The 16,299-nt window shown below is 47.7% G+C and overlaps 2 protein-coding genes across 6 annotated transcripts in view; both read left to right on the top strand.

The window, feature by feature from the left end:
- The window catches only part of CREBRF (CREB3 regulatory factor), an 89,000-nt gene extending 85,338 nt beyond the window's left edge, over nt 1–3,662 (top strand). The window contains exon 10 of the mRNA XM_089336215.1: nt 3,524–3,662. The gene's annotated coding sequence lies outside the window, so the exon portion shown is untranslated. The remainder of the gene's footprint in view (nt 1–3,523) is intronic.
- A 9-nt stretch (nt 3,663–3,671) lies between these two features.
- BNIP1 (BCL2 interacting protein 1) overlaps nt 3,672–16,299 on the top strand; it is a 36,714-nt gene continuing 24,086 nt past the window's right edge. For all 5 annotated transcript variants that reach the window (XR_516447.5, XR_016236462.1, XR_516449.5 and 2 more), the window contains exons 1-4: nt 3,672–3,766; nt 7,107–7,199; nt 13,764–13,855; nt 15,997–16,098. Coding sequence is in view for 2 of the 5 variants with exons in the window: in XM_002710383.6 (XP_002710429.1) it covers nt 3,683–3,766; nt 7,107–7,199; nt 13,764–13,855; nt 15,997–16,098 (371 nt within the window). In the remaining 3 variants the exon portion in view is untranslated. The remainder of the gene's footprint in view (nt 3,767–7,106; nt 7,200–13,763; nt 13,856–15,996; nt 16,099–16,299) is intronic.

Here is a 16,299-nt window from a genome sequence, read left to right on the forward strand (position 1 = left end):
CCTTTAAGACCATTTGGGGGGTGAACCAGTGAGTGGAAGATCTGTCTCTCCCTCTCTCTCCTTTCAGATAAATTAATTAATTTAAAAAAATACTAGAAGGAAAGGCCATTCTAACTGGGATTCAAAATCTAGAAGTCATAAATGAAGATTGACCAATTCTGTCAGAAACATGTCAAAGTAGAACTATAGACTTTAAAAAGCTTTGCTACTTGGGGCCGGCGCCATGGCTCACTTAGTTAATCCTCCACCTGTGGCACCAGCATCCCATAAGGGCACCGGGTTCTAGTCCCGGTTGCTCCTTTTCCAGTCCAGCTCTCTACTGTGGCCCGGGAGGGCAGTGGAGGATGGCCCAAGTCCTTGGGCTCCTGCACCAGCGTGGGAGACCAGGAAGAAGCACCTGGCTCCTGGCTTCAGATCTGCGTAGCTCCAGCCAAGGCGGCCATTTGAGGGGTGAACCAACAGAAGGAAGACCTTTCTCTCTGTCTTTCTCTCTCTTACTGTCTAACTCTATCTGTCAAATAATAATAATAATAAAGCTTTGCAACTCATCTCAAAGGACTAATCCTCCTAACACATAAAGAGCTCCTGGAAGCTGATATGAAGAAGACCTGCAACCCAACAGAGAAATGAGAGAAGTAAATACATATGGCTCTGAAACAGAAGCAATCCTCAGTGTCATGCATCGTGAGAAAAATGCAAAATGAAAGAAGGCAGTTTTCATCTACCCAGATTGGCAAAAATCCCAGTGTTTGTTAATGCACTGTGCTGGTGAGGCCATGGGAAGCAGGCATTTGTACTGTGTTGCAGGAGGGAGTGTAAATTGATATAACCCCTATGAAATGCAATTGGCTTGTATGTGTCAAAATTTTAAAGTGCATATGAGGACACTTCAAAAAGCTTGTAGAAATAAAGAAATTTATTTTGATGCAAAAATATTGAAACCCATGCAGTTGTCATACATTTTCCAGAGTGGTTTTTTGTTGTTGTTGTTTTGTTTTTTGAGCGAGAGCTCCCACCTCCTGGTTCAGTGTCTGAATGCCCACAATGTCTGGGGCTAGGCTGGGTCCAAAGCCAGGAACTGGGAACTCATTCTGGGTCTCCCAAGTGAATGGCAGCAGGGACCCAACTGCTAAAGCTGTCACCACTGCCTCCCAGGGTCTCTTCATTAGCCAGGACGCTGGAGTCAAGAGCCAAAGCCAGGAAGCCAACTCTGGCACTCTGATGCATGGGCATCTTTTTTAAGATGATTATTTGAAAGGCATAGTGAGAGAGAGAGAGAGAGAGAGAGAGAATCTTCCATCTGTTTGTTGGTTAGCTCCCCAAATGGCTGCAAAAGCCAAGTCTGGGCCAAGTTGAAGCCAGGAGCCAGAACTCTGGCAGGGTCTCTCACGTGGTGGCAGGGGTGCAAACACTTGGGCCATCTTCTGCCATCCCAGGTACATTATCAGAAATGTTAGGTTGGAGGTGGGGCAATGGAGACTCAAACCGACACTCTGATATGTGATGCCAGTGTACCAAACAGAGGCTTAACCCACTGTACCACAACTCTGGCCCCCATGCATCCATCTTAACCGTTAGGTTAAATGCCTATATACGTCCATGAACTTTGAAGTATTCTCAGGTATTCTTTGACCTAACAACACCATTTGCAAGGCATACTTCCTCTCTGTCCTGTTTTTGTTTGGTTTGGTTTTTTGAAAAGCATAGTTACAGAGAGAGAGAGAGAAAATCTTCCATCTGCTGGTTCACTCCCCATATGGCCCAAATGACCACAACGATTGGACTGGCCAGGCCGAAGCCAGGAGCCAGGAGCCAGGAGCCAGAGCCAGGAGCTTCTTCCAGGTCTCCCACATGGATGCAGGGGCCCAAAGACTTGGGCCATCTTCTACTTCTTTCTCAGGCCATAGCAGGGAGCTGGATCAGAAGTGGAGCAGCAGGGACTTGAACTGTCGCCAATACGGGATGCTGGCACCACAGGCCGTGGCTTAACCTGCTGAGCCACAATGCGGGATGATGCCAGTAAAGCATGTGACAAAGTGCCCAGATGAGGGCCAGTGATACAGAAACAGCAGCCAACAGGCATTCGATTCTCACACTGTGCTGAGTGCTTTTCATACATTATCTCATTTAACCAGCACATGCTGTGAGGTAGGTGCTATTATTATCAGTTACCTGAGGAGGCTGAGCACAGATCTGAGTGGGCTATAGAGCAGGTGCACATGCCAGCAACACATTGCTTCTGTCCTAGGCGCAGTGGGGGGCTGAGCAGCCTGAGTGGGTGTATGGGGAAGGCTGCAGGGACACAGAGGGGTAAGCACATACCCTGCTAATGCAGTGCTCCCCTGCAGGCCGGATGGGCTTTTGAGAAGGAAGTGCCTTTCCATCAAAGCTCCGCCACTTTCAAGTTGGGTTATCTTAGGACAGCTTGCTTGTTTTGCTTTAATCTACTTTCAGCCTGTCTCCCGCTAGGTAAAACTGGGGTATTACCAGTTTTGAGGGTGGTTGTGAGGATTAAGAGAAATGAATGCAGCTGGGCACTCAGGTCCTCACAGTCTGGGCTTGCTTACACGAACTGAGCAAAACTGGATGAGGTCTGGGCAGAGGGAGCTTGGCATCCCACAGCTACAGAGGGAGCCTAAGGATTCCGGGAAGGGTGGGGTGGGGTGGGTTGACTCATGGCCTCGGGGCCCTGTGAACTACTTAGTAGTAAAAATAAAATGGGGAGTGGGCATTTGGCGTGGCAGTTACGTGACAATTTGGGTTGCCACTTGGGACATCTGCATCCCATTCCAGTCCTGGCTACTCTGCTTCTCATCCAGCTTCCTGCTTAATGGGCATCCTGGGAGGCAGTGGATGATGGCTCAAGTACTTGAGTCCCTGCCACCCGCATAGGAGACCTGGATGGAGTTTCTGGCTCCTGGCTGCTGGCTTTTGCCTGGCACAGTCCTGGCTCTTGGAGACATTTGGGGAGTGAATCAGCAGTTGGAAGACCTTTCTCTTCCTCTCAAATAAAATGAAAAAAAAAAAAATTTTTTTTTTTAATTTAAAAAAACTGAGCCAGTTGTTGGCTATTCATTTGCTTGTTGCGGGCTTGCTCTGAAATTATTTCCGTCAACAGAACTACATAAACCTATGATGACCACTCCAGTGACAGAGATTTAATCCAGTTGTACAGAGGCCACAGAAGGGGTGTAGAGCAGGGCACTGACTCATTATCTGTCTTAAAAGGATTCCTCAGACCCTGTGGGATTGGAGGAGTGACCTACCTCGAAGTCCATGCATTAAAAAAAAAAGTTTATCATATTCTCTTTTACTCCATATTTATACTCACTATAGGAAGTAGGAAAAATACAGGAAAATTTAAAGAAACATAAGATTGTTAATTACATCTTCTAGAGACATCCCAATGTATACTTTTTTCTGTGCAAAAAATAAAAAATACGTGGTTGTTAGCATGGCTGATGGAACATGGAAAGAGCCCACTGTTAAGCGTTCCATCTTGTCTTCCTCTCCGTTTTGCTAGGACCCAACTCAGGCCGTTTCCCTGCACGTGTCAGGGACAGTCTCCAAGACGCCGGCCTCTAGGGGGCGCTGCCCGGAGAAGAAGCGGGGAGGGAGAGACGGCGGTGCGGAAACGCGTTTGGATTTGGACACCGCCGCTGTCCGTAGCTGGCGTTCCAACATGGCGGCTCCCCAGGACGTCCACGTCCGGATCTGTAACCAAGAGATTGTCAAATTCGACCTGGAAGTGAAGGCGCTTATTCAGGTACTGATTCCAGGGGCCCTGCCAGGCTTCAGCAGTCGTAACCCAAACTTCGCTGGTGAGCTCGGCGGCCTCACTCCCGAACTGATCCCACTCGGTCAGCGCTCCTGGGCCGTGGGTCGTCTCCCATGGCCGGCTCCCTCCTTGTCCACCCCATGTGGTCTGATCAGGGTGCTCCAGGCTCGCCCTCTCCTGGGACTCCCCCGTATCTGCCGCCCCAGACCCAGCTTCCTTAGTGGTTCCGCCCGGCCCCACCCACGGTCCTGGCCGCCTCCCCGCCCCTGACTACCTCACAATACACCTGTCACCGTGCGCGGCCCCGCCTTCTGACACTTCCTTGCCTGTCATTCGTGGCGTCCTGCAGTCTTTAGCCCCCGCCGGCCAGCGCGGCCGGTCCGGTGCCCTGTGGCACCCAAGGACGCTTGGCACTGGAGATGCTGGGTGAAGGGAACGTGACCGGGCCGATAGTCGCGATGTTGTGAAGCAAGGCCTGGGTCAGAAGGCGGGCAGGGAAAGACAGCCTAGGCAAAGACCGTTACAGGGTCTCCGCTCTGTTTAACAGCTAGGGGAAGCGAAGGGCTTTGCGTTATGCTGTTTAAGGGTAAAAGGCAGTAGTGCAGTAAAGCAGTTGATGAAGGCAAGAGTTAGGAATGCAGAAATGAGTCCTTAAACTCTGGCTTTCCGCAAATCATTTCAGTTGACAATGAGTGTCACTAAACAGATATAGACAATGTGGGTGAAAGCGTAGGGCTCCGCAGGTAAGCCAGACACAGAATAAACCAAAATTAGTGCTTTATCGTATGGAGAAAGAAAGTGTGATTTAATGAGGAGGCCACAGAACAAGTCAAGAAACTTGGTGGAAATAAATTTCTTAAACTTTGCTTCTTCAAAGGAGAAACTACAAAACTTCTGGGCCAATTCTAGAAAAATAAATGTAGTGTTCATACAAATGAAGTTACCTTTTCACATAATTCCAATTGCTTGGGCCCCCTTTTGGGTTCTTGTGCTTGCTAAAGAGAAAGATAGGTTTTAACTGGGTGAATTGCACTGTCTTCCAGCTTCTCTGCTAAGTGCTTTGCGTAGATACAGGGTTTTTCTATGGAGGTGATGTGTTGAAGAAACTGAGGTATGTAGAACTTACCATTTACATAGCCAACAAGTTGCTGTAGCCAGGATTTGAAGACACATCATCTGGTTTGAGAGTCTGTATTAAAACCTGGCCCCTGTAATTCGAAATGCCAAGAAACAAACTCCAAATCTACTTTTTTTTTTTTTTAAGATTTATTTATTTGAAAGAGTTACACAGAGAGAGAAGAGGCAGAGAGAGAGAGAGAGAGAGAGAGAGAGGGAGGGAGAGAGGTGTTCCATCCGTTGGTTCATTCCCTAATTGACCACAATGGTTGGAGCTGTGCCGATCTGAAGCCAGGAGCTTCTTCCGGGTTTCCCATGTGGGTGCAGGGGCCCAAGGACTTGGGTCATTTTCTACTGCTTTCCCAGGCCATAGCAGAGAGCTGGATCAGAAGTGGAGCAGCTGGGACTCGAACCAGCGCCCATATGGGATGCCGGCACTTCAGGCCAGGGCATTAACCCGCTGTACCACAGCACCGTCCCCTCCAAATCTTTTTCTTTTCTTTTCTTTTTCTTCTTCTTCTTCTTCTTCTTTTTTTTTTTTTTTTTTTTTGACAGGCAGAGTGGACAGTGAGAGAGAGACAGAGAGAAAGGTCTTCCTTCTGTTGGTTCACCCCACAAATGGCCGCTATGCCACTATGGTCAGTGCTGCGCCGATCCGAAGCCAGGAGCCAGGTGCTTCTTCCCGGTCTCCCATGTGGGTGCAGGGCCCAAGCACCTGGGCCATCCTCCACTGCCCTCCCGAGCCACAGCAGAGAGCTGGACTGCAAGAGGAGCAGCCAGGACTAGAACCCCGTGCCCATATGGGATGCTGGCACCGCAAGTGGAGGATTAACCAAGTGTGCCACTGCGTCGGCCCTCCAAATCTACTTTTAAAACATTTCTGTAAACTCTGATTTGGGCTAGCATTGTGGCACAGTGGGTTAAGCCACCTCTTGCAGCATCCAGTGTCAGCCCTGGCTGTTGTAGCTATTTATGGAGTGAACTAGCAGATGTAAGATCTCTGTCTCTCCCTCTCTGTCAGTCTGCCTTTCAAAATGAAAAGATCTTGAAGGGGAGGGGGGAACAACTTTGGCTTATAATAGATGGCTTGCAAAATCAGACTAAGTTAGGTGACAGCATTGTAGTGCAGTGGATTAAACCTCTGCTTGTTACACAAGCATCTAATATTGGAGTGCCGGTTTGAGTCCCAGCTACTCCACTTCCTATCCAGCACCCTTCTAATGTGCCTTGGAAGGCAGCAGAAGAGGTCTAAGTACCAGTGCCCTGCTGCCCATATAGAGAACAGGATGGAGTTCCTGGCTCTTAGGTTTGGCCTGGCCCAGCCCTGGTTGCTGTGACCATTTAGGGGGTGAACCAGAGAGTAGCAGATGTCTCTTCCTCTCTCTCTCTCTCACTCTGCCTTTCAAATAAATGTCTTTTCAAAAATTCCAACTAAGTTAACCTTGTCAAAGAGTGCCAGGAATTTAAGCATCACAATTTTCAGATTGGCAGGAACTAGAGTTATAGTATTGCTTTTGGGTGTCCATGTCTGATCGTTAAAGCAAGCTGCTTTAAGACTTTCGTACTATCTGTGTGATGTTTAAGACTTTCCTACTGGGGCCGGCACCATGGCTCACTTGGCTAATCCTCTGCCTGCGGCACCGGCACCCATATGGGCACCGGGTCCTAGTCCTGGTTGCTCCTCTTCCAGTCCAGCTCTCTGCTGTGGCCCGGGAGGGCAGTGGAGGATGGCCCAGGTGCTTGGGCCCTGCACCCGCATGGGAGACCAGGAGAAGCACCTGGCTCCTGGCTTCAGATCGGCGCAGCGCCTGCCATGGCGGCCATTTGTGGGGTGAACCAATGGAAGGAAGACCTTTCTCTCTGTCTCTCTCTCTCTCTCACTGTCTCTCTGCCTGTCAAAAAACAAACAAACAAACAAAAAAACAACCACTTAATAGCTTAATAAAACATATTCAGCCTCATCTTAAAAAAAAAAAAGACTCTCCTACTAACCACAGGACTAATGATTAGGTCAAAGCAGAGTTGTGTTTCTTATCTGTTCAATAATAATCGAAAGAAGGATGAGAAGAATGTAAATGATACTGTTTTTGCTTGTGTCGCAGAGGTAAACAGCAAAGACTGGGATGAATTACAGTCAGGCCACCCTTAGTTGTGGTCTAAGCCATCTCTCACTGAACAGTTGGTATCATTTCATCTCTTCCATGTCTCCTAGGATATTCGCGATTGTTCAGGACCCTTAAGCGCACTTACCGAACTGAATACTAAAGTGAAAGAGAAGTTTCAGCAGTTACGACACAGAATACAGGTGAGTGTCTGCAGAACTGAGATGCTGCCAATGGGTAGCAGTGAAGGGGACTCAGTTCTGGGACTAAGATCTTTCTAAGAGCTGCCCAGTTTCTGTAAACACCAGCTGGAGGGAGTTGTAAACCTGTAGGCAGTGAGGGTGAAGCTATTCACCAAACTTGAAAGCAGAGCACTGTTGCCATGGCAACAAGTAGCCAGCAGGGACACCATTGTCTGAGGTCACTTCAACTCCCTTCTCTTCCCTACCACTCTCTTCAGCTATTCACTCACCTTCACTGCAGTCTATCACCTGTGTCTCCTGGGTTTTTCTATGTTCTCCCTTTACCCAGTGTCTTCCTTTGTATTTCTGTAACCACTAGTCACCTCATGTGCATGTTTGATACACCTGAGTTAACTATGGTGTGTGTCATCCCAGAAAACATCAGCAAGGTTAGAAGAGTGGAAGTGTTGCCCCTGTGGTGCCCTCAGTGCCGGTGAGATGGGAGTGTGGATCTGTCCATCTCCGGTGAGTCTGGAGGCATGTGCCAGGATTGAAGGACTTGTGCTTTTCGTAGAACACAGCCCCAGCAGCTCTGTTGCCGCCTAACAGAAGAAGACTGTTCCGAAACTGGCAGTAAAGCTGGCCATGACCCCTGAGAGAAAGCAAGCCCGTGGCCTGTGTGTTGCCTTGCTAAGGCACTGTCAAGGATAATTTTGAAAACAGACAGTATGTACCAGAGGAGTTAACTGAAGGATTCCAGCAATGTCACTCTACCTATCTTATCTCTACCAGCATCTTCGGTCTGATTTAATCATCTTGTTTAAGTTTTGGAGGGTGTTCGTTTCACATTTTGTATGTGTGTGTGTGTGTGTGTGTGTGTGTATAAATGGCATTATGCAAGGACCAGTGCTGTGGCATTGCAGGTGGAACCGCCTCCTGCGGTGCCAGCATCCCATATGGCGCCAAATCGAGACCCAGCTACTCCATTTCCAATCCAGCTCTCTGCTATGGCCTGGGAAAATAGTAGAAGATGGCCCAAATCCTTGGGTGCCTGCACCCACGTGAGAGACCCAGAGAAGGCTCCTGGCTCCTGGCTTCGGATCGGCACAGCTCCGGCTGTTGCAGCCATCTGGGGATGGCAGACCAGTGGATGGAAGACCTCTCTCTCTCTCTCTCTCTCTCTCTCTCCCTGTGCCTCTCCTTCTCTAACTGTGACTTTCAAGTAAAATAAATAAATCTTTAAAAAAATGCCATTATGCAGTGAAAAATCTCAGGCCCCACATTAGTTCTCTGGTCTTGGATCTCCCAACAGGTGACCCCTTTTATTTGTTATTTATGTATCTTTCCACACTTCCTCTGCTCAGATATTAAGAAAGACAAAGGTATTTTCTTATTCCCATTTCTCATCTAAAAGCATACTAAAACAGTGCTTTTTAAAAGTTTGTACTTTTTTTTTAAATTTATTTGAAAGAGAGAGAGATCTCATCCACTGATTCACTCCCCAGTGCCCGCAACAGCCAGGGCTGGGGCCAAGCCAGAACCCCAAGAACTGGGAATTCTTTCTGGGATTCCCACGTGGGTGGCAGGGACCCAAGTACTTGAGCCTTCAGCTGCTGCCTCCCAGAGTGCACATTAGCAGGAAGCTGGAATAGGAAATGGAGCTGGAACTTGAACTCCCATATGGGATACAAATATCCAAGTGGTGTCTATAAACACAGTGCTAAGTGCACGCCTCTAAAACCCAGTGTTTTTCCCCCAAATATTTATTCATTTATTTGAAAGTAATAAAGGAGTGAAGAAAGAGAGAGAGAGAGAAGGAGAGAGAGAGAGATCTTCTATTTGCTGATTTACTCCCTGGATGCCAGCAATAGCCAGGGCTGGGCCAGTCTGGGGCCAGGAGCCTGGAACCTCATCCTGGTCTCCCATGTGGGTGGCACAGGCCTAACCACGTGAGCCATGATCTGCTGCCTTCCCAGGTGCATTAGCAGGAAGCTGGACTGGAAGAAGCATAGCTGGGACTCTAGCTGGTACTCCAATATAGGATGTGGGTGTTCCAGGCAGCAGCCGAACCCACTGTGCCACATACCCTCCCTTGAAACACTGCTGCTTTTTTTTTTTTTTTTGAGATTTATTTTATTTATTTGAAAGCCTGAGTTTACAGAGACAGAGAGGGAGAGAGAAAGAGAGAGATCCATCTGCTGGTCTGCTTCCCAAATGGCTACAATGTCCAGAGCTGGGCTGTCTGAAACCAGGAGCCAGGAACTTCTTCCAGGTCTTCTCCTACTCGGGTTACAGGGGCCTAAGGACTTGGACCACCTTCTGCTACTTTCTCAGGGACATTAGCAGGGAGCTGGATTGGAAGTGGAACAGCCAGGACTCAAACCAGTTACTGTGTGGGATGCTGGCACTGCAGGTAGCAGCTTTATCTGCTATGCCACAATATCTGCCCCCAAACTTAATAGTATGTATTGGAATTCTTTCCCCAAACCAGTAACTAAAGGCCTTCCTCATTCTTTTTTACAGCTATACTCTTTTTAGCCAGTTCTCTGTCAGAGGAGCTACATATATATATATGTATACTGCTTCCATGACTTCTCACTTTTTTTTAAAGTCAGAGGTGGACTTTTAAAAAAATTTTGTTTTAATTTTTATTTGAAAGGTAGATTCACACACACACACACACACATACAGGCAGAGACAGATCTTCCATCTGCTGGTTCACTCTCCAAATGCCAGGACTGGTTCATGCTAGAGGTAGGAGGTGGGACTCCATCTGTGTCTCCCACATGGGTGGCAGGAACCCATCACCTTGAGCCATCACCTGCTGCCTCCCAGAGTGCACATTAGCAGGAAGCAGGAATGGAGAGCAGTGAGTAGAGCTGGCACTTGAACCCAGGCACTCTGATATGGAATGTGGGCATCCCAAGTGGCTGCCGTGCCACAGCATGTGCCCCCTTAAATCTAATTTATTCTCTAAAAGCCTTCCTTCAACCTGGTGTGACTTCATCCCTCCATGTGTACCTACCAACTTCCGTATGAGTGTTTCCTTCTTGTTTTTTCACTTGCTTACTCAGTGTTTACTTCCTTCACTAATTCATATAAATTATCTCACCAATATATTTACATATTTATTATACACCCCTGCCCCCAGCAACATGAACTCCATGCGCACCGGTGTATCCCTGGCATCTTAGGACCTAGTAAGTAGGTGGTTACTGAATGAGTAACCCTGTCCCTGTCTTCATCTGCATTTCCTAAGCATTTAGATATTCCCTTTATATCTGGAAATAATACAGAATTTCTCTGTTTGGTGTTTTTAGCTCTCACCTGAATGCCTTTTTTGTGTATTTGCAGCAAGATTGTGTGAAACTAGAACTGGCCTTGTACCCTAAAAAGAGCGGTGTTCTGCAGAGACAGATATCTGTGCGTGGCCGAGGTTCTCATCTTTTCTCCAGAACTGTCACTGATTTGCTGGGACATAACTTCTGCAACCTTTCATGAGGAAATCTCACATTTTCCCTCTCTTCCTCCCTCTGTCCTTCACCTCTTCCTGTGCCTCCACGCTTCCATTCAGCGATTTGGTGCCTAATGTGTGCCAGGCACATGGGGCAGATGTAGATGTAGTGAGCAGTGCTAGGCATAGCACCACCTTCACTGAGTTTACAATCTACCAGGGAAAGTAGATTGTTTTTTCTTTCTTTGGTTTCATTTCCTTTTACACTTTTTAAAAAAATTAATTTATTTGAGAGAGTTAGAGGGAGAGACAGAGAGAGCTCTTCCATCTGCTGGTTCACTCCTCAAATGGGGCTGGGCCAGCCTGAAGCCAGGAGCCAGGAGCTTCTTCCAACATGGATGCAGGGGCCCAAGCACTTGGGCCATCTTCTACTGCTTTCCCAGGTGCATTAACAGGGAGCTGGGTTAGAAGTGGAACAACCAAGACTCAAACCAGCACCATATGGGATGCCCGTGTCACAGGCAGTGGCTTAATCCACTACACTACAATGCTGGCCCTGGAATATAGATTTCAAATGAATAATTATACAAATAATAACTGATAGCATTTGAAAAAGTTTTATTATTTTTCTCTACCTCAGCAATAAATTGAAAGTCGTCTCTAAGCTATTAAATTGGTGAAGACATGCCCGTGTTTCAGGCCAGCATATGCAAATTAGTATATGAATAATAAGTATCTATGTGAGCTAATATGTTGATGTTTTAGATCAATAGCTTGATTGAAAGTAGAAGAGAAACATATGACTTGAGATTGAGGTGTCGTGCCATCCGACAGTTGGGTGATCTGCAGTCCTGCAGTACTGCTGGCTGTGTCTGCCGCCTGCGCTCGCAGGGGATTGTTCGTCAGCGTTTGGTGATTGTGCGCTGTGAGCAGACCTCTCCGTGGGCCTTCTGCAGCCCGAGTCCAGGGCAGGCCCCTTCAAAGGTTCTCGTGTTTGTTTCTACCACATCTCCTGGAGTTATCACAAGGCTGGGAACGCTTTTTCTGTTAATTTGTCTTTAGGAAGAGAAATTTGGACCCCAGATCAGTGTGAGGATGGCTCCCCGCTTATAAATTCTCAGTTGTTTTTTTTTTTTTTTAAATTTTTTTTTTTTTTATTTTTGACAGGCAGAGTGGACAGTGAGAGAGAGACAGAGAGAGAAAGGTCTTCCTTTGCCGTTGGTTCACCCTCCAATGGCCGCCGCTGCAGCCGGCGCACCGCGCTGATCCGATGGCAGGAGCCAGGAGCCAGGTGCTTTTCCTGGTCTCCCATGCGGGTGCAGGGCCCAAGCACCTGGGCCATCCTCCACTGCACTCCCTGGCCATAGCAGAGAGCTGGCCTGGAAGAGGGGCAACCGGGACAGAATCCGGCGCCCCGACCGGGACTAGAACCCCGTGTGCCGGCGCCGCTAGGTGGAGGATTAGCCTAGTGAGCCGCGGCGCCGGCCAGTTTTTTTTTTTTTAACTCCTCTATATAGAGTCCACAATGGGGGCACTCTGCTGCTGGACGGTTTCCTAGACCTTTTCATTGATGGTGTAACCCTTTAGGGTCCTGAATTGTGGCCTAAGCCTTTGTTTTTCTGCCCCTACATGAACTTTGCGACCTTGACTGCTTAGTACCAGGATGGATGTTGCGGCACAATGGGTTAAGCCATCTTGCCATGCCTGCATCCCTGATTGGAGTGCCAGTTTGAATCAGGTGCTTCTGATCCGTCTTTTTTTTTCTTTTAGGATTCGTTTTATTCATTTGAAAGGCAGAGTTACAGAGACATGGAGAGACACAGAGAGATCTTCCATCTGCTGATTCACTCCCCAAATGGCCATAAGGAAGCCAGGAGCCAGGAGCTTCTTCTGTGTCTCCCACATGGGTGCAGGAGTCTAAGCACTTGGGCCATCTTCTGCTGCTTTCCCAGGTGCATTAGCAGGGAGCTAATGGAGCAGAAGTGGAGCACCCATATGGGATGCCGGCATCGCAGGTTGCAGCTTTACCTTTTATGCCACAGTGCCAGCCCCTTTCAGTTTCCTGTTAATGCACATCATGGGAGGCAGCAGATGATGGTTCAAGTTTTTGGGTCCCTGCCACCCATGTAGGAGACCCAGGTGGAATTCAAGGCTCCCAGATTTTTCATGGCCCAGCACTATTTGTTGCAGGCGTTTGGGGAGTGGATCAGCAAATGGAAGATCAATCTTTCTCTCTCCCCCCGCTCCATCCTTCTCTCCTCTCCTCTCCCTCTTCCCCTTTCTCTTCTCCCTCTCCCTCTTCTTCTTCCTCTCCCTCTCCCTTTCGTATTGATAAATCTTTTTAAAAAATTATTAGTGGTTTCTTTGTTTTTTTAAATACTGAAGCATATGTGTGATTTTAAAAATTTTACTTTTTATTTGAAAGGTGAAGAGACAGAGATCTTTTATCTGTGGTCTGTTTCCCAAGTGCCTGTAATAGTTGAGGCTGGACCAGGCCAAAAGTGGGAGCCAAGAACTTAATCTGGGTCTCCCACGTGGTCAGCAGGGACCCAGCTACTTAAACCATCATCATAACTTCTCAGGTACACATTAGCAGAAAGCTGGACGAGGAGGTGGAGCTGGGTCTCCAATGCAGTATTCAGGCATCCGTCTTAACCACTGTGCCAAATTAGTGGTTATTAGTGGTCTCTAATAAATAGGTAGAGATTGAGAGTGATCATGGAAGCATATAACAACTTGGTATTTCTGTGATGCCTAAACTCATCTTCTGTCACCTTATTCTGCCCGCTCTGGCTCTTGGTTCCCTTTTCACTTTGGGGTCCTAGAGATTTTCCATACTGTCTTGCAAGCTTAGCTATCATATAGGGGTCTTTAAAGAGCTCATGGGAAATGCATCTTCTGAAAAAACCATGTATGGATTTCAAAAATGTTTTGCAGAAAAATATATCTTTTAATTCCATTTTTTCATCATCATTTTAAAGTCCCCTTGAATGCTACTTGCATTTCTAGGTGTTCTTTGTAAAAGGGTGCTCCAAATACTGCCATAGGCCCTTGCCAGAAGTAGGAGTGCTCTTCTGTTTTTGTATTTGCTTTTAAAACCATTATAACCTCGAGCTATTTTCCCCTCAAAGGAGCTTGAGCAGTCGGCTAAAGAGCAAGACAAAGAGTCGGAGAAGCAGCTTCTACTCCAGGAAGTGGAGAATCACAAAAAGCAGATGCTCAGGTAGGCAGGGCCTAGCCTCCTGCCCGTCACCTCTGCTGGGTCACCTGTTCCCTGTGAGGCTTATACATGCGTCTGTCTCATGGACTGGTTTACTGGTGACTTAACTGTGCCAAGGACACACGGGCTGATGTTCCTCCTAGGTCGGTAATTTTCAAATGGGGCCGGGGGAGGGATAAGCAGGACCTTAGGCGCAGGTGGAGCTGTGCATAGTTCACAGCAGCACATGTAGTATTATTCTGCATCATATATGCATTTAAGAATGGGGTGGTTTTTATGTAAAGATGGTCGCTGATAGAAAAAGTCCACTGAAAGTAGATCTACTTAAGATGCACCAAAATCTAGGAAGTTTTGAATGGGCTGTCATCTGAACAAATGGATCAGAGAGGTGTAAATGTGCCTGTAGGATCGTAAGCCCAGTTGTGGTCAGTTGCCGCTGTGTGCTATTTCTTGATTCTGAGTTGGAGGAGATGCAGCTTTTCAGCTACACTTTTGCATCATAATCATAACAAAGGTTGTTAGAACAATACTGGAAGGGCTCCGTCAACTTTGCTGGTCCTCTGGGACAGATGGTTTGTTCTCTTTGGAAGGCCCACTGTCATCATTCCCACAGGTTTTCTCTTTGTCCCCTCGTCTGTGGGTCTAACCGCAGATTTGTGCCTGGCTATGGCTTGGCTTCGACTTTGAGTGATTCTCCGACATGAGCTCCTCCTCCCCCACCAGACAGCAGCTGTGTGTGACATGCGGCCGCAGGGGGAGACTCGGGCAGGGTGGAGCGAGCATGAGTAGGGAGGGGTTCATGAGTGGCAAGCAGTGCGCTAGTGTGTGGCTCAGTGTGATAACTCCATGTGGTGATGGCTGTGGCTTTCCCGAGCCACCGAGATCGCTCATGCTGTAAACACTGAGTAAGGAAGAGTCAAATAGTTACACCAGACATCATGAGCTTAGCACGGGCCTGATGCTGGGAGTGGCCCTTCGCCACAGGGAGTTACAAGGCAGAGGAGAGAGAACAGGAGGTTCATGCTTTGGCCGCTGTATGGAAACAGTAGTTGTGCTTGCCAGGTTGTCATGCTGGTCACAATGGACAGGATTTGTTCATGTGGCTTTCTCCTTGCGAGCCCCAGGCAGGCGGGCAACGGCCCTGTCACTCACTCCTCCACATCCCAGGGCCTGCGGAACTCCCTTGCTAATGCTTTGAAGATGTGATTGTTTCTTGTTAAGTGGCAAGTGTGACAAGGCAGAGCAGGTGCTGCTTGCACAACGGAGAGCCCCTTTGAAGACCTTCAGCACGCCGGGGTGCTGTGAGAAAGCCGCCCTGTCAGTTTGTACTCTGTCGCTTAACTTCTGAACATTTCCAGGGCTTTGCACAGTGGATTTGAGCTGTGTAAGAGAGCTGGAGCACAGGACACAAATCAGCTTTTGTGTAGTCTGTCAACAAATGCTACATTGCTAACTTCAGGGAGGTGTCCACCAAATTTCAGTTGTCTCTTGGAAGGGAAACAAATCATGTCCATCAGGACCCTGCTGTACAGCATGTGTGTGTTGTCTGTGATTGGTGTGTAGTGTGTAAGAAACAGCAAATCTTGGAGAACTGTTGAGAAATAATGGCTCCTTGTGATCTTTTTACTTCCTGAAACATACATTAATTCAGCAGTGGAGGGACCAAAACAGTTGCTTCTGTTTTGGAGATAGAAGGATGAGAAAGTTACAGTCATCAAGGAAGGACATCACCAGACCCGAGTTAGAGCTGTAAAGCCATGGCAGTCACTTTTCTGGTCTGTGTGCCCAGCTGCAGGGTAGCAGCCAGACCTGCCGGCTGGGCACACAGGCCCCTGACAATGACTTCTAAGGCTTTACTGCTCTGACTTGTGTCTTGTGATGTCATTCCTTGCCATCCGTGCTTTATGTCACTGCAGGCTGCTGCCTGGGGGATCAGGGCAGCTGTAGAACACTGCAGGGAGCTGCGGGTTCCAGGTGAGAGCTGAGCTGGGCCTGAGCTCGAGCAGTTGCTGGGCAACCAAGAGGTAGGGCTGCATGCACCTGGGTGGCCTTCCCATTGCTCCTTTGCCAAAGGAGCTGCTGTGACTGGAACTAACAGCCTGGGGGAGTGGACAGAAACTCATGCATGACCCTTGTGATTCCAGCAATCAGACCTCGTGGAGGAAAGCTAATCTCACTTGCAAAATTGCCATCGACAATCTAGAGAAAGCAGAACTTCTCCAGGGAGGGGATCTCTTGAGGCAAAGGTATCTGTCTTTTTGTGTTTTCTCTGATAACAGAATAGATAACAATGGGCAAACTGAAACCCGCTAGAGGGAATAGCCTCTTGTTTTAATTTGTATATATATATACACATATATATATACACACACATATATATATACACACATACATACATATAATACATATAAATATATTACTATATAAGTAGTAAGTAATATTTTAAA

The sequence above is a fragment of the Oryctolagus cuniculus genome, chromosome 6, assembly GCF_051225735.1.
Source record: "Oryctolagus cuniculus isolate XC-2025 breed Fujian yellow rabbit chromosome 6, ASM5122573v1, whole genome shotgun sequence".
In the NCBI taxonomy this organism is placed as follows: Eukaryota; Metazoa; Chordata; class Mammalia; order Lagomorpha; family Leporidae; genus Oryctolagus; species Oryctolagus cuniculus.